Here is a 26,450-nt window from a genome sequence, read left to right on the forward strand (position 1 = left end):
GCCGTGCGGGGCTGCCGCGGGCCCGGCGGCGGCTGGAGTGGGCGGGCGGCTGAGCCCCGATGCCCCGGCCCGGCCATGGGGGACGTGAAGAACTACCTGTACGCCTGGTGCGGCAGGAGGAGGGTGATGCCCGCCTACGAGATCCGCTCCGCCGGCGGCCGCGGCCGGCAGACCTTCCTCTGCGAGGTGCGGGCCTGCCCCGCCGGGGGAGCGCGCTGGCCGCGCTGTGGGGGACCGGGAGCTGTGAGGGGGATTTAGGGCTGTGCCGCGGGTTTGGGGCCACAGAAGGAGGGTGCGGCCCTCCGGGGCCATGGACGGACCCTGGCGGCCTCTGGGCGTGTTGCCGGGCTCTGTGTGTTATATGAGGGCCCTGCCGGGTGTCTGGGGGCTGTGCTGGGGGATTGGAGGCGGGGACGGGAGCCTGGGCTGTGCCAGGGGGAGCTTGGACCGTGCCGCGAGCATGGGTTCACCTGCGGGAGGTACCTGGAGCTCTGCCGAGGACCCTGTCAAAGGGAATGTGGGGCCCTGCCGGGGTTCTGAGGTTCGTGACGGGGTCTGGGCTTTTCCAGGGGTCTCAGAGTGCTGCCGAGGACCCTGCCGGGCCGGACCCGGCTCTGCCGGGGGATCTGGGAGCAGTTCTGGAGGCTCTGTCAGAAGGAACGTGGGGCTCTGTTGGGAGTGCTGCCGGGGTCTAGGCTCTGCCAGAAGGAACCTGGGGTCCTGTCCGGGGTCTGGGCCCTGCACGGCCTGGCTGGGAGTCACTGGAAGCCGAGGGCTCAGGGTGGGCTGGGACGCTTTGAGCCAGAGTGTCCTTGCTGTGTGTGCACAGTGTGAAATGAGTGAAAAAGGGAAGAAGCCTGAATGATGGTCTGACAGGGAACATGGATTGGTTTATTTAAGGATGGTGTGTGTCTGCACCGTGTGCAACCCTTGCAGTTAAAATAGTTGGTTAGGAGTACTATATGTCACCGTGAAGCTGTTCCCCCTTGTTCTGTCACTCCCATGCTTTTTGTGAAGAGTGACACTGTACGTACATATTGTGTATTATACAATATGTAAGTATTGTACTGGGTTTAATGTGTTGATGCCCCATGATTGTCCATGGAAGCTTAAGAGATGAAAGAATCAGTCTCACTGAAACATCTCTCTTGCTGATTTTTGCAGCCTGGTAGGATGGCTGTGAATCCTGTATGATTACTATGTGATTGGAGGTTCCTTTGTCCAGGATATAGAATTGCTGTTCTAAAGTTAAAAAAGAAAAAAAAAACAGAAATAAATCACATCTGTGTAGTTGGAATAACATGGAGCTCTCACTGAGAGGGGCACAAGGTCATTCCTGTCCTTGTTGTCCAAGGGTTTGGGATTTAGGTTGAGAAAAGTGATCATGTGCAGTGCAGTGTTTGCTGCTGTGTGTTGCCAGGGTCCCTTCCTACACTGATTTTTCTTCTTCCACAAGGTCTTGGGAAGCCCTTGTGCTCTGGGAGGTGAAGTTCTCAGAATATGGGGTTTGCTTTTCAAAGCCTACAGAGATACATAGCTATACATAATGATATGTGACAATACTTAGCAATATTATTTCTTCTGTACTTCTCAGCAGTCAGGATCTGGTGTTCCTGTCAGTGTTGCTGGCCTCCAAGCCCCTTTCAGCTGCACAGAGCAGTGTGTTGTTCCTTGCAGGTCCGAGTGGAAGGCTTCAACTATGTTGGCATGGGCAACTCAACCAACAAGAAGGATGCGCAGAGCAACGCTGCCCGAGACTTCATCAACTACTTAGTGCGGATCAATGAAATGAAGAAGGATGAAGTTCCTGCTTTTGGGGTAAGCTGCTCTTTCTCCTTACCAAAGCCTACTCTGTTGTGCTGCTGTGCTCCCGGTTGTGTTTCATCCCTGGAGTTCAGACTGGTGCTCCTGTGCAGTGGTGAATGTGAGGCACTTCTTGCACTGCGCATAGAAAATGTCATAGAATCATTTAGGGTGGAAAAGACCTTTGAGATTATCAAGTCTGAGTGAATGTTGTAGGATGATCTGGTAAATACAGCTGCATGTTGGGCTGCAAAGCTGATGAGGCTGGAAAGAATTCAGAGTCACTGTAAGATGCAGCCTGGCTTTAAAAGTGCTGATTACTCACACCTGACACTGTGAAATTTTAGAGCCATGTTCTAATAAATATATAATATATAATGTATAATCCTGTATGCTTTAGAAAAAGCCAAAACCAAACCCTAAAATAATAATCACAGATACATCAAACCTGACATTGAAAATCTGGTATTTTTAAACCATAATTGCTTCAGGTGTGTTACAGGATCACTGCTGTTTATGATGTTTTGTGAACACTCAGCAGTGACTATCACTTAAAGGCTGAGGGAGAGGAGGGTAACTCTGTCATTACAGCAAGTTTAGAAAAATAAGTAAAGCATGAAGTTATGTGTTACCTATTGAGAGGGAAGAATGTTCCAGTACTCCATTGAGGATATATGAGTTTTCTCAGTGGAAGCACCTCCCTGCCTCATCAGCCTAGGTAGAACCCAGTGGGAATGGGACTGGTATTTTGGTTTTGCTGTGCCAATTAGTTTGTCAGCAATTCAGTGTTAAAATATTCATGGTTGTGTTACTATTGGGGTTGCTTCTGGGTAATAACTATTGCATATTTACAGGGGATAAATGTTGCATAATGTTGCCTGAGGTCTTTAAACTTTCTGAACAGTTTTTAGCTAAATAGTAAAATGACATATTATGCACTGATGTGCTGAGGTTTTCCTTCATTCCCTTCCCTAGCCAGCAGCAGGTGATATCCCCAGTGGAGGACAGGAAGCAGCTAGAGATGTCTCTGGTTCCAGTTCAGCTGTGGGGGGACCTCTTCCTCCACATTTGCTTATAAAAAATGAAGTAGGTAAGACTGAAAAGTGGAATTTCTGTGTATTTGAATGTATATTGTGGTGATTTCTCCCCCAGTTGCATCACTCTGCAGACAAGACGCTGAAGTCATAGTTTTGAGGCAGAGGTGTGGATGATTGCATGCGATCTGAGGGACTGCTCATGGCCTGTCTAGATGGGCAGGCAATGCCTCTCCATTGCTAAGAACACGTTTTGGGGAGTTATTTTGTTTTTAATTTTTTTTTTCTATGTGGTAGGCAATGGACCTGGTGCAGCACCCGGAAACTGTGGAGCTCAATGGGATCGAGGTGCAAACTTGCAAGATTATTATTCCAGGAAAGAGGAGCAAGAAGCGCAGGGGGTAAGTCATGCAGAGGTTTTCCCCATTAGTTCTTAAGTAGGTATCTTTCATCCCCTTTAATTTGTTATTTGCATTTATAATCAAGCTTGCAGGGTTTTTTTTTATATTTTGCAGTTAGTTTAAGCTGCAGATTTATTCTTGACTTTTAAAGGTAATTTGTTTAAGCTAGGAAGAAATAAATCATTCTGGATAGTCTGAACATCCAGGACTTTTTATAGACATTTTATTCTGAAAATAAAGAATTACGGAGGACTTTTTAGCATTTTCTGTGATGTTTTAATTATTTTGTAGCATACAAGTGAATTACCTAATTTTTAAACTGATAAATGATGCCATTTTTTTCCATATTAGACCTCAGAGTCAGAAGTGGACTTAAATGCAGATCTTCATGGGGGTTGGACCTTAGAAAATGCCAAGGCACGTCTGAACCAGTTTTTCCAAAAGGAGAAGATCCAGGAAGAATATAAATACACTGAAATGGGGCCTGATCACAACAGGTTTGGTAGTTTTAGTCACTGTCTGTGTGTGAAGGGTTCTAAATATTTTTTTGCAATGGTTGTTCACACTTGCCATGCTCCATAGAGCCATAGTGTTCTTTGTCAGGACCAGCAACATCCCTAAATATTGATATGGGAAGGAGGAGCCTCAGTGCAGAGATGTGAGGGATTGAGGAAATTTCTGAGAAGTTCTGGATTTGCAGCTTTTAAATTGATTTCTGTCCTCTAGTTAGGTGCTGGGGTGTCAGTTTCTGTGAAAAGAGAACTCAATTGCTTGTGGTAATTGTTCTGTGACTGTTGTTGCCTTTGTGCACTTTAGGTAAATCTTAAATTTGCCTGTGTAGTAATGTTCTGTAAGGACATTTTATATATATTTTTATTATTGTATATAATTATACAATATATATTTATTTTAGTTAAAATTTTGGCAATAAAATCTTTTTTTGAAAAAAGCAGTTTTCCAGAATCTTTCCAAAGGAGTTCTGAGAGTCTTAAGTTTCAGTTAAGACCAGCTGGATAGTACTCTGTTTTGACTTGTAGCCATTCCACCAGAGAATTTGCATGTGCTTCTCCCAAATGAAAGTAGTTCGTAATAGATTGTGCATAAAGAATTTATGTTTTTTATTATTTTATCCCTATTAGGAACAGTCTTTACAAATCATCCAGACATTAGGATATTGTATTATTTCTGGTGAAATATAATGATGTTTTGTGGCTGGAAATAATGGCATGCTTCTGCTGCTGGATTCTCCTCATTGGTTTGGGTTTTTTGCATTGTATAAACAACTTGTATTCTATGAGAGTTATATTTTTAGAAAGACAAGAGAATTTTCTTATTACAGCCTTTCAAGAGATTCTCACTTGCAGGACTTATGGTATTCTTTTGTTATTGAGTCTTCCAGTCATTTGAAACATCTAAAAGATGTGTATTGGTGCAGAAAGTTGTAAATTCTCATTTAAAACCTGTCGTCAAGTCACTTCATCTCAACAGGCAAGGCTATTTGCTTTAAGTGAGTGACAAAAAGTGAGTTTGTACAGTGCTAGGAATTTAAATTATGCTTGTTGCAGGCATAGCTTCTGAGTATTTTTTCTATCTTGTAGCTTAGGGATTATTTGTGTAGCTCATTTTTTGTTACACCTTCTGCAGCATTAAACTCCGTGCATTTAAATTTATCTAGTCGAGCAGAATGAAATTATACAGATGACAGTATGTTTCTCAGCCTGGCTATTGTTCTTCTGGAGTGTATTTCAGAGTTTCCTATGTACTCTTTGTTCAGGGAAGTGTGGATTGCCCTGGATGGAATGGCAGAAGGGGCTATTCACTACCTGCTACAACAATTCTAATTCAGATAGGCTTGAAACAATCCTAATGTGTTGTAGGGCTCATTGAGAGATGAGACTGATGGGAGATGAGACTGATGGGAGACTGTTGGATTTAATCCTTTTGGTGTGTAACAGGAGAGGAATGTTTTTGGAATTTTGCGGATGTAATATAGTTTAGGTTGTTCAGATTTTTAAGGAATTATCAGTTGCTGTGCATCTTGCAAATCTGTTTTGGGGTATTTTTGAGGTAATGATCAGAGATATAGATTATAACAGATAGGTCAGCCATGCTCTCAGAGGTTTGTGGTCAATTAGTCATGCTCATGGTCTGAGAACTTAGTAATAGCTGGAAAATTTGAATTTGCAAACTTTAACAATGACAGGAGGGTATAAGTGGTAAATATAAAGATGGCTCTCCTAAAACACAAAGCATGAGCTCATATTGAGGGATGGGATGTGGCTTTTCTGTGTTGGGTTACCTGTGCCTCCTGTTCCTGCTGAAGACTCACACCACAGACCTGTGCCTGCTCACACACAGGCTGCTGAAGCTGGACTAGGGAATCATGTGGGATTCTGCTGCAAACTGATTTATGGTGTTGCTGTTCTCCCCTCAGGTGGAGGAGAATGAGATTGAATGCTGACTGTAGGCCTGGCTGAGAAACATACTGTCATCGGTGTCTTAGGTGGCTGTTGTGTCCCTGAGAGCCAGTGGCCTTTGACCCCTGAAGCCACTGTGCCTGAAGGTCAGTTCGCTGATAGCACAGGAAGGAGGTCTAACCTGCCATTTAAATCACTCGCTTAACCTGTTCTATTGTTTGTTTGCAGCAAAAAATGGAGGATGCAGGTGCAAGGCACAGCCTCCACCTGTGCAAATGCCAAGGCCTAGTTTCCAAAGAGGATCTCAGTCCAATAAATTCCTGTCATGCGCCTTGAGTCACATTTACCAGTTTAAATCCTGTCTTACAAGAATTCAGCTTTAATATTTCATGTGGAAAATACAAGCTTAGGTTTGGGATTCTTAAAAACATGGATCAAGATTTCTATTCTCTTCTGTTGAAGACTTTTTTTTTTTAAGCCTGAATTCTTCTCTGTCAGGGTGATGAGGCCCTGGCATAGGCTGCCCAGAGCAGCTGTGGCTGTCCTGTCCATGGAAGTGTCCAAGGCCAGACTGGACAGGGCTTGGAGCAAACTGGGACAGTGGAAAGTGTCCCTGCCCATGGCAGGAGATTGGGATGAGATGGTCTTTTAGATCCTTCCAACCCAAATCATTCTATGATCCTATGATTCTGTGATGAATATGCCAGTTAACCTTTAACTGAACTGGTTGCATGTCCACCAAGCAAACTGTTGGGTTTGCTACCAGAGTTACCCTTGAGTAACTCTGTTAACTCAAGTTTTGCTGTTTCCAGAATATGGCAATAAGTGAATGGAAATTCATGCAAATTCACACATTCTACAACCTGTTCAGATAAGTTTCATGTTTTTGACTGAATGACCTGCTTTGGTTTTGCATGGCAAAAAGCAGAGTAACTGTATTAAATGTTGCATCTAGTCATTAAACACAGGCTATTAGTGGGTTACATTAGTGTCACACCAATACTGATGTGGGATACAGTTAATGGTACATTGAGATGCATGTTAAGGTTACATTAACGGCCCACCTGCTTTATAACTGTTACCTTAAACTTAGACATCTCAGAGCGTATTTCCTAATAATGTGGCTTTAAATTTCAGTGCTGAACAGTGGCATATTCAGAACTCTTCTTATCAGATGTACTGGTTCTGTTGATGATAGGTCTGTTACCTACTGCCTTGGGGTTAAAGGGACTAAAAGCAGTAATACTTTACCTTGGTCATTGGTGAATTGAGAGTTTCTGACTGAGGACAGAGATCTTTGCCTAAAAATATTGGAAAGAATAAATATTTTTACAGTGTCAGCAATTGGTAATTGTACCTTTGTGTTCTTTCTTTTTCTTGCAGGAGTTTTTATGCAGAAATGAACATTTATGTGAAGCAGCTGGGCAGAAGTAAGTGCTACTGTTTACTTTTTAACTTAGCAAGAGATGGGTGTTGGTATAGAGGAACATTTATGAGTACAGAGTTTATTATAGTTATAGTTGGAGCCACTTCCAGAGGTAGAGCATAATTTGTGTGACGTTGCTGAGTGGTATTGAATAATCATGCTTCCTTAGGCACTGACTGCAGAAAAACTTCAAAGGACATAGCAGTCAAGTAACATCACAATGGATGGGCCTGGTTAGATTTTGTGTTGGAATTCTGGATTTATAAAGATTTGAGACTGTCCATGAAACCTGGTCTGACTGTACAGTCAGAGAGCCCAGTTCAGAGGAGTGTCTTCTGTGGAAGCTGCTGGACTCTTCTGCTGCTACAGCTCTGACCTTTGTGTGCTGCAGGGATTTTCAGTCGCGAGCACGGATCAAACAAAAAGCTGGCAGCACAGTCCTGTGCCCTTTCCCTGGTCAGGCAGCTCTACCATCTTGGTGTCATTGAACCTTATGCTGGGCAGACAAAGAAGAAAGGAGAATCGGTGAGTTTGGCAGGAGGGACAGGAATTACTACTTTCCTTTCATAACACAGAAGCACTCTTGTAAGCAGGAGTGAGTTAAGAGTTTGCTCTCCGTATTTGACATCTTACAAGTTATTAATAATTTTTATTCTTTAACAACTGTTTCTGTTCTGGTGAGTGATACATAGCTTCATGTGAGAGAAATGCAACTTCATGTGTATGTGATTGGAGCACTAACTAATTTTACATTCTCTTAAATGAAATAGGATTTGTAACAAATGCTATCTTCAGTATAATTTTTCTACAACTTTGAATATTTCCCTTTGGATTGCCTGTCACGTGAGCGTTTTCTGGCAATTCAAATCTATGTATACACACATATACCAAGGATTATATGTTATTTAGGTATTTTGTTGCAAGTTTGGAAACATGTTCCTCTGTGATTAAACTCAGATACTTAAAAACAGCCTATAAATCCTTATTCAGTGAAAAGTCAGCAAAACATTTCAAGAATGTGAATTCTGAACTGATGATACTCTTTGGCCTTGTTTCACAAGGAGGTGTTTGATGGTTCACCTCTAATAGCCACAGTTCTGGCTTCCAGTGCCTGTCTTTTTGTGTATAATAATCTGTAGTTTTTAAATATTTCCTAGTTGGAGCCCTATGAGGTGTCGCTGTCTCCTGACTTAGAAAATAATCTGCAAAAGACGATACGGGAACTGTCCCTGGAGATTGTGCCTTTAGTGAGTATGTGGTTCAATACACCAGTACAGAACATCACACCTGCTCATTTAATCATTTATCTGTCTTTGCCCACTCTGCTTTTGGATTTCTAGCCTGAAGATCCCAGTAATCCAGTTCTGATCAACGTTGGAAAGCTGGCCCATTTCGAACCATCGCAGAGACAAAGTCATATGGGAGTTGTTCCCTGGTCACCACCTCATTCCAACTGGAACCCTTGGACTGGCTGCAATATTGATGAGGGTCCACTGGCAAATGTAAGACAGCTTAAAAAATGCCTTTATTTCCCCATGCTTCCAGAAATTCTAAATACTTCTCCCCTACCAGGATTTAAAATATGAGCTATTTCAAGGGAGAAGACAGTCCACTGATAAAATTTATTCCCTTCTTGACCTGGAGGCAGAGAGTTCTTTGTGTTTACTTCATGTTTTATCAGGTCTTGAGCAGCAGTGTCTTGAGTGTCCCAATTTTCTGCTTTGTTTCACCTTTTGCCTGCTATCGTGCAGCCCATACAAAGTTTATAGTTGAAATTACAAGGTAAGTTCATGGGCCTGTAGTTTATAATTTTCTGTCTTCTCATTCCCATACTTCCACGCTCAGACTCTTCCTGGGAGGAGAAACAGCTCCAAGCCAGTGCCACTACACAGCAACCAACTTTCTTACTTTTTGTCATTTCTAGTCCCATTCAGCACAGAACAAATGAAGAGCAACAGTGTGGCGTAATAAAATGCAGGAGAAGGGAAAGAGTTACTGGTTTGCCAAGTTCAGAGGGTAGTTTGGTCTGACTGGTATAACCTGGTCAGAAAAGACTCTTGGGGCAGGAACTTGATTTTCCTGCAACATTCAGATTGCTTATGGCCAAAATAATAATTTAATTCTTTTTCTACTGGAGCTTTTTTCCATAAGTTACATTAATTATTGATTGTTATATATTGATTTTTTAAATTATAGAAAAGTAATGTAAATTTAGCTGTTGCTGCATAAAATTCAGAACCAATTTGCACATTGCAAACTGAGTTGGCTTCAAATCTCTTCAGGATTTACCTGTGCTAGTTCTGACTGGAACAGCTGACTTATTTGCAGTAAAAACAACTAGCCCTTTGGTAACAAATTTGTATTTTTTCAGATTTCTTTTGCAGTTGAGAGACAGTATTTACCTGATTAATTATCTTTAAAGTTTTCCCTTTTCACCTACTATTTTAAGGGTGGATTTCTGTTTACATTAGGTCATTACTTATATTAAAAACTCCTGTTTAAATCATCATCTTATTGTCTTACTGCTAAATAGAGGGTATTTCTCAAGCAAAGTGTTTAAATTTAAACAATCGTTCTTTTTCAGTGTTCTCGGCTTTCTGAGAGAGTTCTGTGGAGATGAATGTTTAATACGCTGGAATGAATGAAATAGCTCAGATTTCAGGGAGTAATGCAGGAAATGATCCTTTAGGGATATTTGGGATCATGATGTTGGTGTGACTGATCTGATACTGAAGTTATGATGTAGGTAAGAAGAAGGATCCAAAAGCCTCCAAATAATGTCTTGCACTTCCAGCTCAGTCCGGAGCAAATAAGCATGGATCTGAAAAGTGATTTCATGTACCGTCTGGAGCAGGATCAGGAATTGCAGAAGGTAACTGTGTTTGCTGTGACCTGTCATCCTTGTGCCAGGCTCTTTATTTTCCAGAAGGGGTTGAACATTACACAAAGTGTATAAGGCTGGATTTCAGCACAAATACACAGCACGTTTTCAGAAGTGCTGGATGTTCCAGTGGGGTGGATGTGGGGGTGAGTTGTGCTGTGTCAGGAAAAGATACAAATTGTGACCTGTTGTTTGGCAGTTTTTCCTTTGGGTAAGGGAAACGTGTCGGAAAAGTGAGGCAAAGTATAGATGTGGAGCAGAACAGGCTGATTTTTGGAAATTTTCCAATGTCCTGAACTTTTCTTTTCCAGATCCAAGAAGCAAGAGAGGCCTTACCTGTGAAGAATTTTGAAAATGAAATTCTGGATGCAGTCCGTCACAATTCTGTTGTTGTCATCCGTGGTGCCACTGGTTGTGGCAAAACCACTCAAGTGCCCCAGTACATCCTGGATGAATATATCAGAACCAATCGAGCTGCTGAGTGCAACATAGTGGTGACACAGGTGAGGAATGTGTGGCCAGTGTGGCCACTGCAGTTCTGTGGTGGATATGAGGGATCACCTGTTAGTTCAGATAAAATCACAGAACCCATGGAATGGCTGGTGTTGGAAGGGACCTTAAAGCTTGTCATGTTCCAACACCTTTCCAGCAATGCCACCCACTAGGCAAGGTTGCTCCAATCCCATCCAACTTGCTTGGAGCATTGAAGGATTTGTTGAGGAACCTTATTATCATTGCAGGACATGGTTCATAAAGATACCTCCTCAGCAATATAAGTAGGAGAAACCTCAGCATCATGTGTATTTTCATTTGGAATGTTACTCTTGCATGGATTTGCAGTTTGGATAACCTGGCTTAAACCTTGCCCAGGTGAAAACTCTCAGCAGACCAAGGGGAAATGATTTGGGAAATGGCAGCTGGTAGTTGCCATATACCGTTATATCCGTCCTTTGTGAAAAAAAACGCTGTGCTGTTACAATATTAATGTTTAATGATTACTTTGTAAAGAAATCTTAGCACAGGACACTTGTAGCATTCATAATTTCCTTTATTGCTTTCAGTGGTATTGTGATAAACTTCTTAAACCTCTTCATTAAGTTAGGGCAAACTTTTCCACCCCTCAGCCCCGGAGGATCAGCGCAGTTTCCGTAGCGGAGCGTGTGTCCTACGAGAGGGGGGAAGAGCCCGGGCAGAGCTGTGGGTACAGCGTGCGCTTCGAGTCTGTGCTCCCTCGGCCACACGCCAGCATCATGTTCTGCACTGTAGGTCTGTACTGCTTCCTTATGTTTGGAGCTTATCATGGGTCTGAACTCTGAGTCAGCAGCAAAAGCAGAAATACAGCTCGATTAAATTTTTTATAGAGTCTGCTTGGAAGATTGAAAAGGTTTTTTTGGATAAAAATTCGCTGACATGCCATTGTGCAAAGAAAAATTAAGATTTAAAATTTTTGTTCAGAAGTCTGATAATACAGGCACACAGAAATAATCTCATGAAGAGATAAAAATACCGTATATTGGTTGTCCTTAAAAGACAGAAGGGGAAACAGCATTGGATGGGAAAGATGAAAGAGTCTTTCTGGTAATGCTTCATGGCTTCACCATCACTTGTACAAAGGAAAGCATGGTAATTAGAGATGGGGTTGGAAAAGGGGCTGCACAGCCTGCACACTTCCTGGATTTTAAACCAGAGGTTGGGAGGGTGAAGGTTGAACTGTTACATGAACATTTACCTACTGTCTCTGGTTTAGGTGTTCTTCTGAGAAAGGTGGAGACTGGGATCCGCGGCATTAGTCATGTTATTGTTGATGAGATCCATGAGAGAGACATCAATGTGAGTTAGCTGGTGATGACAGTCCTTAATCTCTGTATGCTTCTGTTCTGTTTAACTTCTCTATGTGTTTGTGTGTAGTAGCCAGCACGTGAGAGGAAACTGTCTTAGTGAGTGTCAGATGTGTGAGTTTTCCTTCTTTGATAAGATTTTTAGAACTCCTAATTATTTCTTATCTAAGTAGCAGAACAAGGACCTTTGCTTGCTTGCTGCCCTCTGACTGTTTTCCTGTTAGTATCCCCTGTGTCCTGATCCTCTCTGGAAAATGGAACACCTCAGTACAAACACATTTTGTCCAAGTGGGGGAGCATGCTGAATGACACTGTTACTTTGGAGTGCTGTTTTTACTGCACTGTTGTATTACTGGTGATATTCACAGAGCCTGCAGTCTTGATAGTAATACATTGAAATTCAGGGTTTACATGAACTAAAATACAAGTTGATGATAGAATTAGGAGAGGTATTGTATATAATTTGAAATGGCAAACATTTTCTGTTCCCTTGATTATTCTGTATAGTTTTCAGCTTTGTCATACCAAGAGTGAGAGAAACCATGAAGTTCTGACACGTTGTTTAAGCTTGTTTGGACAGAATTAGAATAAAATTGCAACATACATTTTCTGATGCATCTCTTCATCTATTAAATGCATGTTAATGATGTAAAATACAAGTTTGGAAATTGTGAGTGAGATCGGAATTTTGTCTGTTGAGCTAAGTGCGTGCCTAACTGACTGCATGGCAGAGCTAAATAAATGTCATATTTAAACAGAACTGCAAACATCACACACACCTGCACTGAGTAATTCCTATTTATTTTATTAATTATGGCTACTTTATATGTAAGCCAAGTTTAAAAATACCTGAGGTTGTAATGTATTGTTAGGAAGGAAGCAAATTATTTTTTTAGAAAGGGAAAACCCTTCTTTACACCGGAAATCCTGAAAATCACTTACCCCAGGCATGGCAGTAGTTTCAAAATAAAGCACTGACAACTGTTTCTGGTTTTAGAACACTTTTGTTCCACTTGTTACTTCTCTTGCTCAGTAAATGTGTCATTCTTTCTGGTTTCTTGGGAAGATACTGCTTTTTATAGATATGAAGTTAGCTTTGCTCTTATTCTCTTTCTATGCAGACTGACTTCCTTTTGGTGGTGCTGAGGGATGTTGTTCAGGTGTATCCTGAAATCAGGGTTGTCCTCATGTCTGCCACCATTGATACCAGTATGTTTTGTGAATACTTCTTCAACTGTCCCATCATCGAGGTCTATGGGAGAACCTTTCCTGTCCAAGGTAAATCCTTGGTTGTGCTTCCAGAAACTGCTTGAGTTTTTATCAATCTTAGATTCATACTCTGAAACATCCTGATTTATTTCAGGAGACTCTTGAGAAGTGGTATAAAGAATTATGTTCCCTGCTTCCAGCAGTCAGTCCCTTATCACCTGTCTGTCCTTGCAGATTATTTTCTGGAAGATTGTATTCAAATGACTCAGTTTGTCCCTCCGCCAAAGGAAAAGAAGAAAAAAGAGAAGGATGAAGAAAGTGCTGAAGATGACGATGTATGTTTGAATTTTAATATGAAAAATTAAACAAATACCATTTTAAGTACTCCAACTTGAGTGTAAGTCATTTGACATTGTTGAAGTAAAACATCTTTAGCAGCTTTTCTATTTTTAATATATGAAATTGCTGTTAACTTGAGCAGTGGAACTAAATTTTCTTCTTGCCATTGTAAACTGAAGTATTTATTTTTCATTGAAGCTAAGGTTCTCATGTTTTGTGAACCTACTTCTCTTCAAATCTAAAACTGAAATGCTTTTGAAGGTGAAGATTGGTAACCTTGGAAGAAGAAATGGAGAAGTAAGAGTTTGGTGGTATCTTTTTAGGGTGAAAATTTAGATTCTCCCTCTTCTCTTGCAGTTGATATTGTCAACGTTTACATACATTGTCAAGAAAATACCAATTTCATTCAACTTCTAGGTTATAAGTTTGAAACTTTTGTTTGGGCCATGTAATTGAAGTTTTTTTTACATGAAGGGCATCTACCCACATATCTCATTTTCTTATTTCCTGGCCAGCCAGTCTCCATAGTTTGAGTAAATTAATTTATATTACTTCCTTTGTGGTATTTTTCTTTTGTAGGCCAATTGCAACCTTATTTGCAGCGATGAATATGGCCCAGAAACAAAGCACTCCATGGCTCAGCTGAACGAGAGAGAAACCTCTTTTGAACTCATTGAGGCTCTGCTGACTTACATCAGGACTCTGAATGTCCCAGGAGCTGTCCTTGTTTTCTTGCCTGGCTGGAACTTAATCTATACAATGCAGAAGCATCTAGAAATGAACCCACGCTTTGGTACAAGCAACTGTTCTGTTATTTAATCTTTTCCCAAGGAAACTATTGACTGTGTGAAGATGGGAGTTGGATGAATGGCTTAGGGAGCTAATTTGTTGTTAGAGTGAATGGCCAGAAATCTTTATGTTGTGGAAAGAAGAAATGAGATTCACATAGTAGTAGTTACCAACCTTCTTGTATTCCTTTGTAGGAAGCCACCAGTACAGGATTTTACCTCTGCATTCCCAGATTCCTCTGGACGAGCAGCGTCGAGTGTTTGATCCTGTGCCTCCTCAGGTGACCAAGGTACAGAGCCTTCTGTGTGCACAGTTCTCTTGGGCTTTTGGGGAACGTATTGCTGACTTTTAAAATAAATTCTGTAGTTTATCTTGCTGGGCATGATCAGCTTTTTCACACCAAATAACCTCACTTTGCATTTCCTGGTTTTTGTAGGTCATTTTATCTACCAGTATTGCCGAGACCAGCATTACCATCAATGATGTGGTCTTTGTTATCGACTCTTGCAAGTGAGTTCATGAAGCAGCTTCTTGTTTCATAAATCCTGCCCTTGGGAATGCAGAAGAGGTTTTGGGAACACACAGAAGTGCCTTGTGTTCCCATGCTCCCTGAGCTAAGCTTGAGGACTCTTTAACGCCCCCAGGACAAATTGGCATTGTCTTTAGCTGGTCAGCACAGTGACACACCATGCTGGCATCTCAGGGAACTGGGTTGGTCATGCTGGCACTATTCATGTGAGGTGTCACTGGGTCTCCACACCAATTTGGTAGACGTCATCTGCCAAAGGAGTTTTACAAGTTCTCAGTGTCTGGCTGCTGATGAAGAGGAAGTTTTTTGTAGTTTGTTACAGTTCCTGCCTTGCTGTGCGTGCTCTCTGAGAAAACTACACACAGAGAGCTCATGAATTCATGAGAATGCTTTTATGCTTTTGAGACAGTTGTGAGAACATTATTCTGTGCAATAGTTTGGGGCACTGCTTTAGAAAGAGTGTGATGCTTTAGTTTCCAGACTGATGCTTGACTAACCAAAGCTCGGGGGTGGTTGGCTTCTTATAAAAGCAGTGTGGCTGCAAGCCGTAAAATAGGAACTGATTCAGCAGGGCTTTAGATGAAGCATGTTTGATCTTTAGTGGTGTTTTTCCTGTAACAGGCAAAAAGTGAAGCTGTTCACTGCTCACAACAACATGACAAACTATGCCACGGTCTGGGCATCAAAAACCAATCTGGAGCAGCGGAAAGGCAGAGCTGGGCGCGTGCGAACCGGGTTCTGTTTCCATTTGTGCAGCAGAGCGCGCTTTGAGAGGTGAGGCTGTGGTCTCCAGAAATAAAGTACCCTCAGGGAATTCTCCCAGAACTGTTGGTGCTGCTTCAGGTCAAACTGGGGAAATCATTGCAAAAGCACAGAGAGGAGATGGATGATGTTGGCTTACACTGAAATATCTCAGTTCTTTGGTTTAAAAAAAACGTACATGTGTTATGCTTTTACCCATAGCATGAGGTGGATACATAGGTCATTATTTTAGTACTAAGAATGTCACTGCAACCTACTGAACCTCTCAAGAGGAGAACAATACTGCTTGGGAATGGAGGCAAGGGAAAGAGCTTTGTAATGAGGACAAGGCTCTAGTTTGCCTTCAAACACTGTGGGGGCACCTGGCATTGCTATGTATCAGGCCATTTTGTCATGGAAGTGGTAAAAAGCTGGGATGGCAGATGTCACTTTTCTCTCCATCCACATTCCCTGGCCAGGAAACCCCTTCATCGTGCTCTAGCACATTCCCTGTTGCTGAAACTTTTGACCTCTCTGCCAGACTGTTTTTCCATTTATAGAGCCATGGAAATCTCTTTGCTGGTTGAAGAAGGCAACACAGCTGTTGGTTATACTCCATTCTCCTAGAAGTTTCAGTGCCCCTTTCTCTAGCTGTTACAGCATAGCTGTGTTTTGATGTTCAACTTTCTGTGAACTCTTGAAATCCACAGTTGATCAGAAACTCCTCTTGAATTTCTCAAATTTATTTAGATCTGTTATTGAGTACAATGCAATGATTTTAATTAACAGTTTTTGACAGTGAACTGATTTTAGGCTGCTGAAGTAATCCTGGTTTTAAGGTTACCTTCCTTCAGAGAATATAAACCCAAAATATACAAGTTCCTTGGTGCTTAGGAAAGAGTGTTTGTAGACTTGTACAGATTAGTTTTTTTGAGAGAAATCATCTAAATCTGGTGCCAGCTGAATCAGGATATCTGTTCAAGGTGTTTTGAAACCTTTTCTAGCTGCACTAGAAAAGGGGCAGGGGCAGGCTGAAAGCAGGTTGTCTCTCAGGAGTATGAGAGCTTCCTTATAGTAGTAGGAGAGTATTATAAAGTACAAATGTGAGGCTGGACACAGCCGTGCTGGTAATTGTCCTCCAACCCTTCAGACTCTCTGTGATCAGCTCATGCTAGAGCCCACAGCAGGCAGTGGAGATGTGAGGATATTCCCTCTGCATTCCCAGCATAATGTAAATTCAGTAAATTTACCCCTAAGGAGAATGAAGAAGTACAGAATTTTGTGATAGAAGAGCCCAAGTTCCAGGAGCACAGAGGGAGCTGATGGGTGGGCTTGGAGACAGAGTTTACTTTGGAGGGCAGTGGTTTCTGCTGGTGGAATGACCTCTCATGGTGATCAAAGCCTGTGTTCAGAGAAATGGGGCTTTGTTCTCATTGCAGACTTCAGACTCACATGACGCCTGAAATGTTTCGAACTCCACTTCACGAAATTGCCTTGAGCATCAAACTGCTGCGGCTGGGAGGGATCGGGCAGTTCTTGGCCAAAGCCATCGAGCCGCCCCCTCTGGACGCGGTGATTGAAGCAGAGCGCACGCTGAAAGGTATCCATGTGCCCACGGGGCTGGGGAGTAATCCTGGCCCAGTGCAACTGGCTCCAGGTGGTTTTCCATGTATGGGTTCTCTGACAAATGGCTGCACCACCTCTGGGTGGATTGCTGCAGCAACATATTCTGGCTGACACAGCAACCTGGAGGCATCATGTGGGTGGCAATGGCTTGTGCAGCTGAAGAAATATTTAAATTCCCAGTAGAGTGTCATTCCTTTAAGAAACTTGAGCCTTCAAACTTGAGGATTGTTTTGTTGTTTTACCAGTAACTTATGTTAGCTTCCAGCTTCCTGTTTTCCAGCTGTGGCACTGCTGTGTTTGACATAGACTCAGTCCAGTGCTTGAGGCATTCACAAATTTTCTATAAAAGTACTGAAAAACAGAGGTTGGTAGTTTATTAAATAATTACCACTTGGTATAGTTTGCTGACTCAATATCTCAGATTTTTTCAATAAATTAAATCTCCAGTTTATACATCTGCATAAAAAACATAAGAAACTGACATGTGGGTTAAGTTGTCTCTCCAATCTCTTCAAGGAACTAACTAGAATGTGAATAAAATAGAGCAGAGAAGAACTCTAAATTTGTACTTCAGATGTAAAGCATAAAAGTGGCCTCAAACCTCAGCATATTTTGTAAATGTCACTAAATAAGCACTTCCTACAATTTTTAACAACAGAAATATCTATTTGATTGTTGATTTTATAGAAAAATTGTGTGCTGAGCCTACTTTGCTTGTATACAGGAGGGAGATCAGAATGAAAAAATATAGCTGGGGATATGTAGTCAGGTTTAATGACTTTCTGTTCTGAAAATTGTTAGTACAATTGTTCATACTGTGCAGCTGAGAATTGCAGAGCCAGGGGAAAAGACAAACATTTTTGGTTTTAACACCAAATAGTTGTTTCTGCAGTGCCTCCCTTTCCTGGATGACCTGTGATTTTTCAGTGTAGGTACACTGCTAGTATGTTCTTAGGAAGGTGAAACATGTTCTTCTTCTAAGTATTCTTTAGGCTTTTGGCTTCAATAGGTACCAGGAAAAGTTGATTTTATGGTAGTCAAGGAATCCGTTACGTTTTCCTTTCTCATTTAATTGCTGAAGTTATAAAGCTTTTTTTTAGGTATTGGGAGGAGGGAAAGGTAGGTGAACTCTCAAGGAAGAGAGAGTTTGTGGTGTTCTCTTTTTGATTAAGAGAGTTCTGTGATTTGGCAATGGCAGTGAAGATTCCACAGTTGGTTTTGAGAGGCAGAAATTCTGAGGCAAAAATTAGGTTAGATTCATTAGACAGTAGATGGTTTAATAGTGTAATAGGGGTTTGTACAGAAGCAGATTAAAAGGAAAGGAAAATTATGGCTGTGAATTACATTGTGATTATTCTATTTGCAGAGGAGCTAGTAAAAATCTTGTAAAGCTAAGATATAACTTGTCTGACCTCTAACCAGTTTTGAAAATCAGGTTGGCAACAGTGTAACCAACATTAAACTTAAATATGAGTGGGGTTCAGTTTAAACACAACTATTAAAAGTCTGAATTTCTTATCTAAAGGTTTCTGGGGTTAGTTAACTTGATAACAAAGGATCTTTTTTCAGAGCTTGATGCCCTGGATTCCAATGATGAGTTGACACCTCTTGGAAGAATCCTGGCCAAACTTCCCATTGAACCTCGTCTGGGCAAGATGATGATCATGGGCTGTATTTTTTAGTAAGTTGAGTGGTCGCAGTAGTCATGTTCTTGTTTCTCTGAGTTCCTGAGGCTCTTGACATGTGCAAGAGAGAAAAACCAATATATCTAGATGAGCAATAAATGCTGCAGCTGAGGAGAGGTGACTGAATCTTCATGGAAGCAGAGAAGAAATAATTTCCAGTGTAGGCAATACAGTGGTTGTGAAATTCAGTTAATGGCAAGACACCAGTGGAGGATGAGTATTTCTGAGTTAAGAGTGGGACTTGAAACATTTAGGTATAACAGTGTATAACAGTGAACTGGAGGTGGGGAGATATGGAATTTAACAATGAGAGAAAAATCTGTCTCCACATTTTGCTTTAGTAGATCTGTTCTTTGTCACTGTGATGGCTGTAGGGTCCTGTGATTACTGAAGGGACCTCTTCACCAGAAGAAGGTGGTATATGGACGGAGGGGAGGGCAGAAAGGCCTAATTTAACATCTACTTCCAGGGGAGTGTTCCAGTGAAGAACTCTAGCAGATAAAGGCCAAATTCCTAAGGTCTCTAGCAGAGAAGTTTTCCCCAGTATCTGCAGCCTGCAGCAGGTGCTGGCAGCACTAACTGAATGATCCTGATCTCTTCTGTGGTTCCTTTCAGTGTGGGAGATGCTGTGTGTACCATCTCTGCAGCTACCTGTTTCCCTGAACCTTTCATCAATGAAGGCAAACGCCTGGGATATGTCCATAGGAATTTTGCTGGGACCAGATATTCAGATCATGTAGCTTTGCTCTCTGTCTTCCAAGCCTGGGATGATGCAAGGTACGTTGTCTGGCACAGCAGGTGATGGGAAGTTACAAGTAACACAGGGTGAGCTTTTCCTTTTCTTGGTCAGGCTTCTAATTGCTCTGTTTGTTTTTCAGAATGGGTGGTGAAGAAGCAGAGAAAAGATTTTGTGAACACAAAAGACTCAGCATGGCCACTCTTAGAATGACTTGGGAAGCAAAAGTCCAGCTAAAAGACATACTTATTAGTTCTGGCTTTCCTGAAGGTGATTCTGATTAAATTCAGTAATTTAATGATTGTACTTTTCATTCTGAGATGGTAAATAAATGACCAGGATAGTCTGTGTTGAGCACCCAAGCACAGGGGAAATATAGTTATGGATTTGCCATAACACCACTCCGCTTTTAAGCTGTGTTCAGGTGGAATTTTAGTGTTCTCTCCTAAAGCTGTGATGGCTGTGGTGCAACATGGAGATTTTGGAGGCTGAGGTTAGAGCTGCAGGATTAAAAATCTATTAAACAGGTGTCCTTAGTGTCACCTCCCTGACTTTTTCTCCTTCACTTGTTGCCTCTCTGAAATGTGCTGTGCTGTTCTTTTCCCCTTTCCATAGACCTTAGTGGGGAGTCTGTGTGATCTGAACAGTGTTCTGTTCTGTGACTGCCTGGGTTTGTGCTGCAGAGGGATGTGCAGCAGTGTGCCAAATTATTCCATTTTCTAGAGAAAAAGTTCTTAAACATGACCAGGTTCTGAATTTGCTTAATGCTGCTGAGGAGCTCACTGAAATGGCATGGCTGCCTGGACTAACCAGATGTTTACCTCCCCTCCTTTTATATTTCTTTTTTTTTTTAAATTCCATTAATTTTTTTCTCCTCGTGCTGTTAGGATCAGTGCTGCATTTATCTGTATCTTTCTTTCTGGGCAAGATGACTTGAAAACAAGCCACCAGAGACTCTGGGGAGATTTGTAACAAATGAACCAATAAAAACATCCATTTTAACCTCCCCCGAAAGATCTGTCTCCAAAACAAATGCAGTAAACACACTGTGGTACAGCACATTCTGGGCAAACCCATCTCTCCTTGTTTTTGAAGAGTTTGGGAAAGAAAAATACCTCTTTGCAGTAGTATTTTTCAGCTTTTCATTCTCCATTAAAAAATTAAAAATTGAATGTAGAACTCAAATGCTCCGAGTGCAGAGGTCGTTGGAGATCACATCTAGCAGTTGATTCCATCAGAAAAGGCATTGATCCAGGATCCTAAATAGCTGTGTTATGCTCTTCTGCATGTCCCATGGATTTGAACCACTCTTCTGTTCTCTGCCAACAGAATGTTTGATGACTCAGCCGTTTAACAACACTGGCCCTGATAACAACCTGGATGTTGTCATCTCCCTGCTGGCTTTTGCGGTCTACCCCAACGTCTGCTACCACAAGGAGAAGAGGAAGATTCTTACCACTGAGGGGCACAATGCTCTCATCCACAAATCATCTGTCAACTGCCCTTTCAGCAGCCAGGACATCAAGTATCCATCACCCTTCTTTGTTTTTGGAGAGAAGGTAGAGACTTTGGGTTTATTCTTGATCATGTGCTGCCAAATGGTTCAAGAGGCTCTTTTTGGTAAAGAAGTCATGAGAAAAAAACCTGACTGCAATATTTAGCTAGTTTTAGTGGGGGGAGTAGAAGGAGAGTATTGTTGGTTGGTTGGTTTTCTTTCCAGAAAGTAAATACTATATGGTCCTGGTGTCACTCAGCCTACTAGTAACTTCCAGTCAACCACTTTCAGTAGAAGTAGAGGTGCACAGAAACTTCCTGTGAGTTTTGTTACAACAGCTAGGTTGTAGAGAAAGATCTAAATCATTATCATCTTTAAGAGTTTGTTTTAGGAGCTCTTCCATACTAATTAGGCACCAGAGAATTTGTATCCTTATCACTTCTGTTGCATATGAATCCAGGAAGAAAACAGGAACGTGGAATATGGCAGTGGGATGCTCCTGTCTGGCCTGTAGGTAGTGTGTCATCTCGAGGATAATTCACATTTCCCAAGCATCACCCAAAAGGTCTCCATGACCTTTTCCTCCATCCTATGAATTTGATGTACATTCTGTGTATGTCCATTGCAACCCTGTGAGCTTTCCTGTGCTCCGGTGACTGCCATCATGAACTCAGCTACTCCTACTCAGGAAGCAAAGGAAGGCAATGCTTTTGTGTTTGGTAATAACCAAAATTTTAAATCCTTTGAGTACAGAGATTTTTGTCTTGACAGTATGGATTCCATATTTCAGAGCTGTGGTGAGGCTTTGCTGCTTCTTCACCCTTTGTATTAGGATCCCAGGAAGGTCAGACCTTTGATCCACCTTGACCGTCTCTCTCAAGTGAGAGACAAAAGACCTTTGAGCTCAAAAAGTTTTGCTTTGTTAAACCAAAGTGCCCACAGCAAATGGAGAGTGACCAAGATGGTGGCTTAAGAGTAGCTTGGACAGCACCTGGGTGAGGCTGGAATGCAGAAAGGATTTGTGTGCAGCTCTCTCCCTGCCCATTAGGTACCTCTTCTGTTCCTCTTTAAACTGAGGGGCAGGAGCCATGTAGCAGGGCTGTTATCTCTGGCTTGATGTTGTCCAAGTGCTCAGTTCAAGGTCAGTGTAACATGACACAGCAGTGACTTCATGGACATCTGGCAACTTCCACATTTGCATGAGTAGGAGCCCACTAAAGCTTTTCATCACAGCCTTTGTAATTGAAGGGTGGGAAAAAAATTCAGATGTGCCCTGGTCATTTTAAGGCTGGCAAAACATGAGTTGGCTCTTGCAAAAACTATGTAATTGCAGACACAGAAAATGAATATTAAAATGGAAGATAGTTTTTGTTGAGATTTTACACCAGCCACTGCTGAATCCTGTAAACCTCTGTTGGGCATTCAGTTTTGTATGTGCACATGCTCTTGTAATTTCCTAATGTTATACCTAGCTTTGTTGTGTGTTGTTTGGGTTTTTTCTTTTTTACAAAATTCTTCAGTTTCAGTGTCCAGAGGAAGGTGTAGAGCTCTGTTTTCCATTTCAAGAGTAATTTTTGTTTTTCACTTGCAGATTCGAACACGAGCTATCTCCGCCAAAACCATGACCTTGGTGAACCCGCTGCAGCTGCTCCTCTTTGCTTCCAAGAAAGTCCTGTCAGATGGGGAGCTCATTCTGGTGGATGACTGGTATGATTCTCCTTGGTGCTCAGAATCATGGAATCATGGAGTGGTTTGGAAAGGACCTCAAAGCTCATCCAGTTCCAACCCCCTGACTGAGGGGACGTGCAGCTAACACAGACCAAATGTCTATAGAGCAGGGATCCCAGAGCAAGCTGTGGGGCATGGGTGTGTTGGGAAGATATCACCTTTGTTTCCTGTGAGGAAGGGACAGGTTAATTTGAGCCCTGTTTCATGCAGATTATCTGTTTAAACATAAAAACAGGACAAGGCAGTTTCCATAAAAACTGCTGTTTTTTTCCTCTTTAACTGAAAGGTAAAAGGCACTATGTGTTTTGGACCTCCTCCTCAGGCAAAGGCTGAGGAAACCTTGTTTTCAAGGCACAGAAACACAGCTTGAAGAGAGAAATGCATCTGGCAGTGTAAATTTTATGGCCATCACCTAATACCATCTGGATGGTTGTTTTGGGTTTTTTTGTTTTCTTTTACCCCCTAGTCAGTAAAACAGAGGCAAACAATTCCTTAAGCTTAATTTGCTGACAGTTTGAGGGTTGGACGTTTTAAAATCTTGGAGCCGAGCCTCACGTCTTCAACTTACTTTATTTTTGTATCTTGCTGTTTTGATGCAAGAGGTTACATGTGGAATTTATCTGAGTATAGAATGATAGAAACACAGAATGGTTTGGATTGAGACGAACTTTAGAGTTCATCTCAGGTGGACACCTTCCAGTAGACCAGGTTATTCCAAACCCTATTCAGCTTGGCCTTGGACAATCCCAGGGATGGGGTAGCCACAGCTTCTCTGTGCCAGGCCCTCACCACCCTTACAGGGAAGAATTTCTTCCCAATATCCCATCTAACCCTGCGCTCCATCCATTTAAAACAATTCCCCCTTGTCCTGTCACTATCTGCCTGTATCTCCTTTTGAAAGTCCTCTTTAGGCACTGGAAGGGGCTCTAAAGCCTCCCTGGAGCCTTCCCTTCTCCAGGCTGAACACCTCCAGCTCTCCCAGCCTATCTCCAGAGCAGAGGAGTTTCAGCCCTCAGAGCATGTTCATGGCCCTTTGTAAAATTCCAAGAGCAAATTTTACCAAAAGAATAGTTATATTTTAACAATGCCAGATTTTAGGGATCTTTCAAATTTGCCTCCTGAATTTCTCACCTCATCACTAGAATTTCAGAGATGAGAATGTAGGTTTCTGGCTGAAGGAAAAGCCACTCTGCAGAACCTCTCCCTTCCCAGGGGCTCCCCTGGGAGTCGTGGCAGCTCTGACTGCTCTTTGTGCTGCAGGATCAAGCTGAAGATGCCGCACGCGGCGGCCGCCTGCATCACCGCTCTGCGCGCTGCCATGGAGGCCCTGGTGGTGGAAGTGACCAAAGATCCCGGCATTGTCCGGCAGCTGGACCCGGCACACGAGCGGATGCTGAACGTGATCCGGCAGCTGTCCCGGCCGGCGGCGGCGGGGATGGCGCTCACGGGGTCCAGCACCAGGTGAGAGCTGCAGCTTGGAGGTGAGCATGGGGCCCTCAGGCTTTGGTGTCAGTGCTGTGCTCTGAGCATGCTCGCACTCAGAGCCTGATGTAGGGACATCAGTGCCTGTTCCACAAGGACACACAGCTCTCAGGAATAAAAGCTGTCATCCCCTCTTCCAAAACGCAAAGCACAAATTATCTTTTAATGAAAAGATAATCCATATTTATTTTGTCTGGAAAGAAAACACATATTTGTCTGGGCTCGCACCCCTCTGTTGCCCCTTGTTTCCATCCCTTGCTTCTGAAGCAAACTTTTCCGAAGTGGGAAAAGGGGCAAAAGTGCAAATGCAGTCCAACCATCGTATTGTGCCCACAGAAAATGGAGGTGCCTTAGCTGAGGACCGTGCTATTTCCCATCTTTCAGAGATGCAGTTTGTAAGATTGCCTCAAGTGCGCGGTGTTGTTGTTTGCCAGGTTCGGGGATGGCCCCCGCCCGCCCAAGATGGCTCGCTACGACAACGGGGGTGGCCGTGGCTGGGGAGGTTACAGGCATGGCTCCAGCCACAGGGGCAGAGGCTACGGTGGCTACTCCAGCTGGCACTCGGCGGGAAGAGGATTCCCTGGTAATCCTGGTGGAGGCTACAGAGGTGGAGGAGGAGGATACCGAGGATCAGGCAGGGGCTACCGACGAGGCTACTGGGATGCTGGCAGGGGTGGCTGGTAGTGATAGCAGTTCAGTGAAGTCTTTCCACTTCAGCTAAAGTGCATTTCCTTCCCAAATTCCTGTCTTCCTCTTCCCAGTTTGTATGGTTTTTTTGGTTCCTTAGTACAAGTACAGTTCTGTAATATATCATGCCCTTAGGGAATTTCCTGCAAGTTGTATTATTTTATTCTTAATAAAGAGTTTGTTTCTAAAGACTTGCATACTATACATTTGATTTTGTGTTTGGATTTGAATTTCGAAGGCTTCTGTTGCTAATTGTGATTGTTGGAGATACAAGGCAATCTGAGGAAACCTTTTCAGTGTCTAAAACCATTTCCTGCCAAATAGATTCAAAACCACATCTTAGGCTCAGTGGGGATTTCACTTCATTGTCTAACAAGCTGTGCAAACAGTCTTTGCTGCCGTGGTTTTCTAACCATGCCAGGCAGCACTAGGTTCCTTTGCAGCCAGCCTCCATGGTGAGTTGTTTGGGGGGATCCACATCCTGCAGGAACATGGATTACCTTTTCAGTCATGTTACTAGCACCAAATTAGAAGCATGAAGCAGAAGTCCAGTGATTTTAAAGATAATTCTACTTAATTTTAGTCTCGAACTCACAAGTCTGGACTATGATCTAACATTTTTTAAAGCTTTAATTTCCTCTGGCTGTTACTGGTCAGCATTTAAACAGGAGGCAGGCAATGGGTGCAAGGTAAGGAAGTAGAATAGGATACCAAAGTTTATCAAGTATATGTATGTATTCTGTGATACTAGCAAAGTGGTCTTACTGGGGTATTTGATGTTAAGTCCTAGATTCCCTTTTTAGAGTGAAGTTGCTCTTTCTCTGCTCTATTTACAGAATTGTTTCTAATTTGTAACTGTAAAGCTATTATTTACTTAGAAGAAGGAAATACTTAAAAATGTTACCATTAATACCCTACTGGTTGTCCTGGGAGAATCTTACTGATTCTGGTGCTGATGCAATGATGAGTTTTGTAGCTCCCCAAGGTGTCTTGGGTATAGCTCACCACCACAGCCCTGTTCATTCACATAAAGATCTCATTTGTGTGATCCTTGGAGTGTCCTGTGCAAGGCCTGGAGTTTGGCTGGGTGGTCCTTGTGGGTTCCTTCTAGCTTGGGATACTCTGATTCTAATTTCGTGTTGCTTTCAAGAACTGGTAAAAAAGTTAATGAGCTCTTAAGGGAACAGCCAGGTGTTGGAAGAAGTGAAAGTGTGTCTGGGAGCTCAGCTGCAGGTTGTGATGGAAGAAGGAGCCATGGACTTTTCAGCATCTACAAATAACAACTTATGGTTTTATTTATCTGCATAGTGCTTTACATATTAAGGAGTGTGAACATGAAAGTACTGCTTAACAACATTCAGTCTGGTTTTTAGTATCTAATCCATCATGGCCAGTTAAGTGGGGAAGCAATAATCCGTGCCTGCACTTGATGAATGGCACAGTCTAAACAAGGATTGACATGCTAATGAGGAGCTTAAGCAGCCCAGATACAGAAAACCGAAAATTAACCTGAAATGACATGTACGTTTTCCCAGTAAAGACAGAGCCAGCAGTGAGTTTAGTGTGCCAGTGCATGGATCTGTGCTTTGCTTCAAAAAGTCAGG

At 42.4% G+C, this 26,450-nt stretch overlaps 1 protein-coding gene across 2 annotated transcripts; it reads left to right on the forward strand.

Annotated features, from left to right (window-relative positions):
- Nucleotides 1-9: 9 nt before the first annotated feature.
- DHX9 (DExH-box helicase 9) lies at nt 10-25,037 on the forward strand. Of its 2 annotated transcripts, XM_033067617.2 has the most exons (27): nt 10-186; nt 1,678-1,818; nt 2,779-2,893; nt 3,135-3,238; nt 3,590-3,735; nt 7,039-7,085; nt 7,473-7,606; nt 8,239-8,328; nt 8,422-8,583; nt 9,876-9,953; nt 10,274-10,465; nt 11,087-11,228; nt 11,710-11,792; nt 12,922-13,078; nt 13,244-13,344; nt 13,928-14,141; nt 14,332-14,426; nt 14,574-14,647; nt 15,288-15,440; nt 16,847-17,007; nt 18,603-18,714; nt 19,334-19,495; nt 19,597-19,724; nt 20,784-21,013; nt 22,541-22,656; nt 23,938-24,138; nt 24,594-25,037. In XM_033067617.2, exons 1-27 carry the CDS (start codon nt 76-78, stop codon nt 24,841-24,843), a joined length of 3,699 nt encoding a protein of 1,232 aa, XP_032923508.1. In that variant the 5' UTR covers nt 10-75; the 3' UTR covers nt 24,844-25,037. The 2 variants fall into 2 exon arrangements, with proteins under 2 accessions (XP_032923508.1, XP_032923509.1); XM_033067618.2 differs by lacking the exons at nt 10-186; nt 1,678-1,818; nt 2,779-2,893; nt 3,135-3,238; nt 3,590-3,735 and adding an exon at nt 5,711-5,801.
- The last annotated feature ends 1,413 nt before the right edge of the window (nt 25,038-26,450 follow it).

Source organism: Catharus ustulatus, chromosome 9 (genome assembly GCF_009819885.2).
Source record: "Catharus ustulatus isolate bCatUst1 chromosome 9, bCatUst1.pri.v2, whole genome shotgun sequence".
In the NCBI taxonomy this organism is placed as follows: domain Eukaryota; kingdom Metazoa; phylum Chordata; class Aves; order Passeriformes; family Turdidae; genus Catharus; species Catharus ustulatus.

Coding starts and splice junctions, on each gene's coding strand:
- DHX9 (XM_033067617.2), top strand. CDS start 76: ATGGGGGACGTGAAGAACTACCTGTACGCCTGGTGCGGCAGGAGGAGG. Junction 15,441..16,846: donor AGCAGAGCGCGCTTTGAGAG/GTGAGGCTGTGG, acceptor TTCTCATTGCAG/ACTTCAGACTCACATGACGC. Junction 19,725..20,783: donor TAGTTCTGGCTTTCCTGAAG/GTGATTCTGATT, acceptor CTCTGCCAACAG/AATGTTTGATGACTCAGCCG.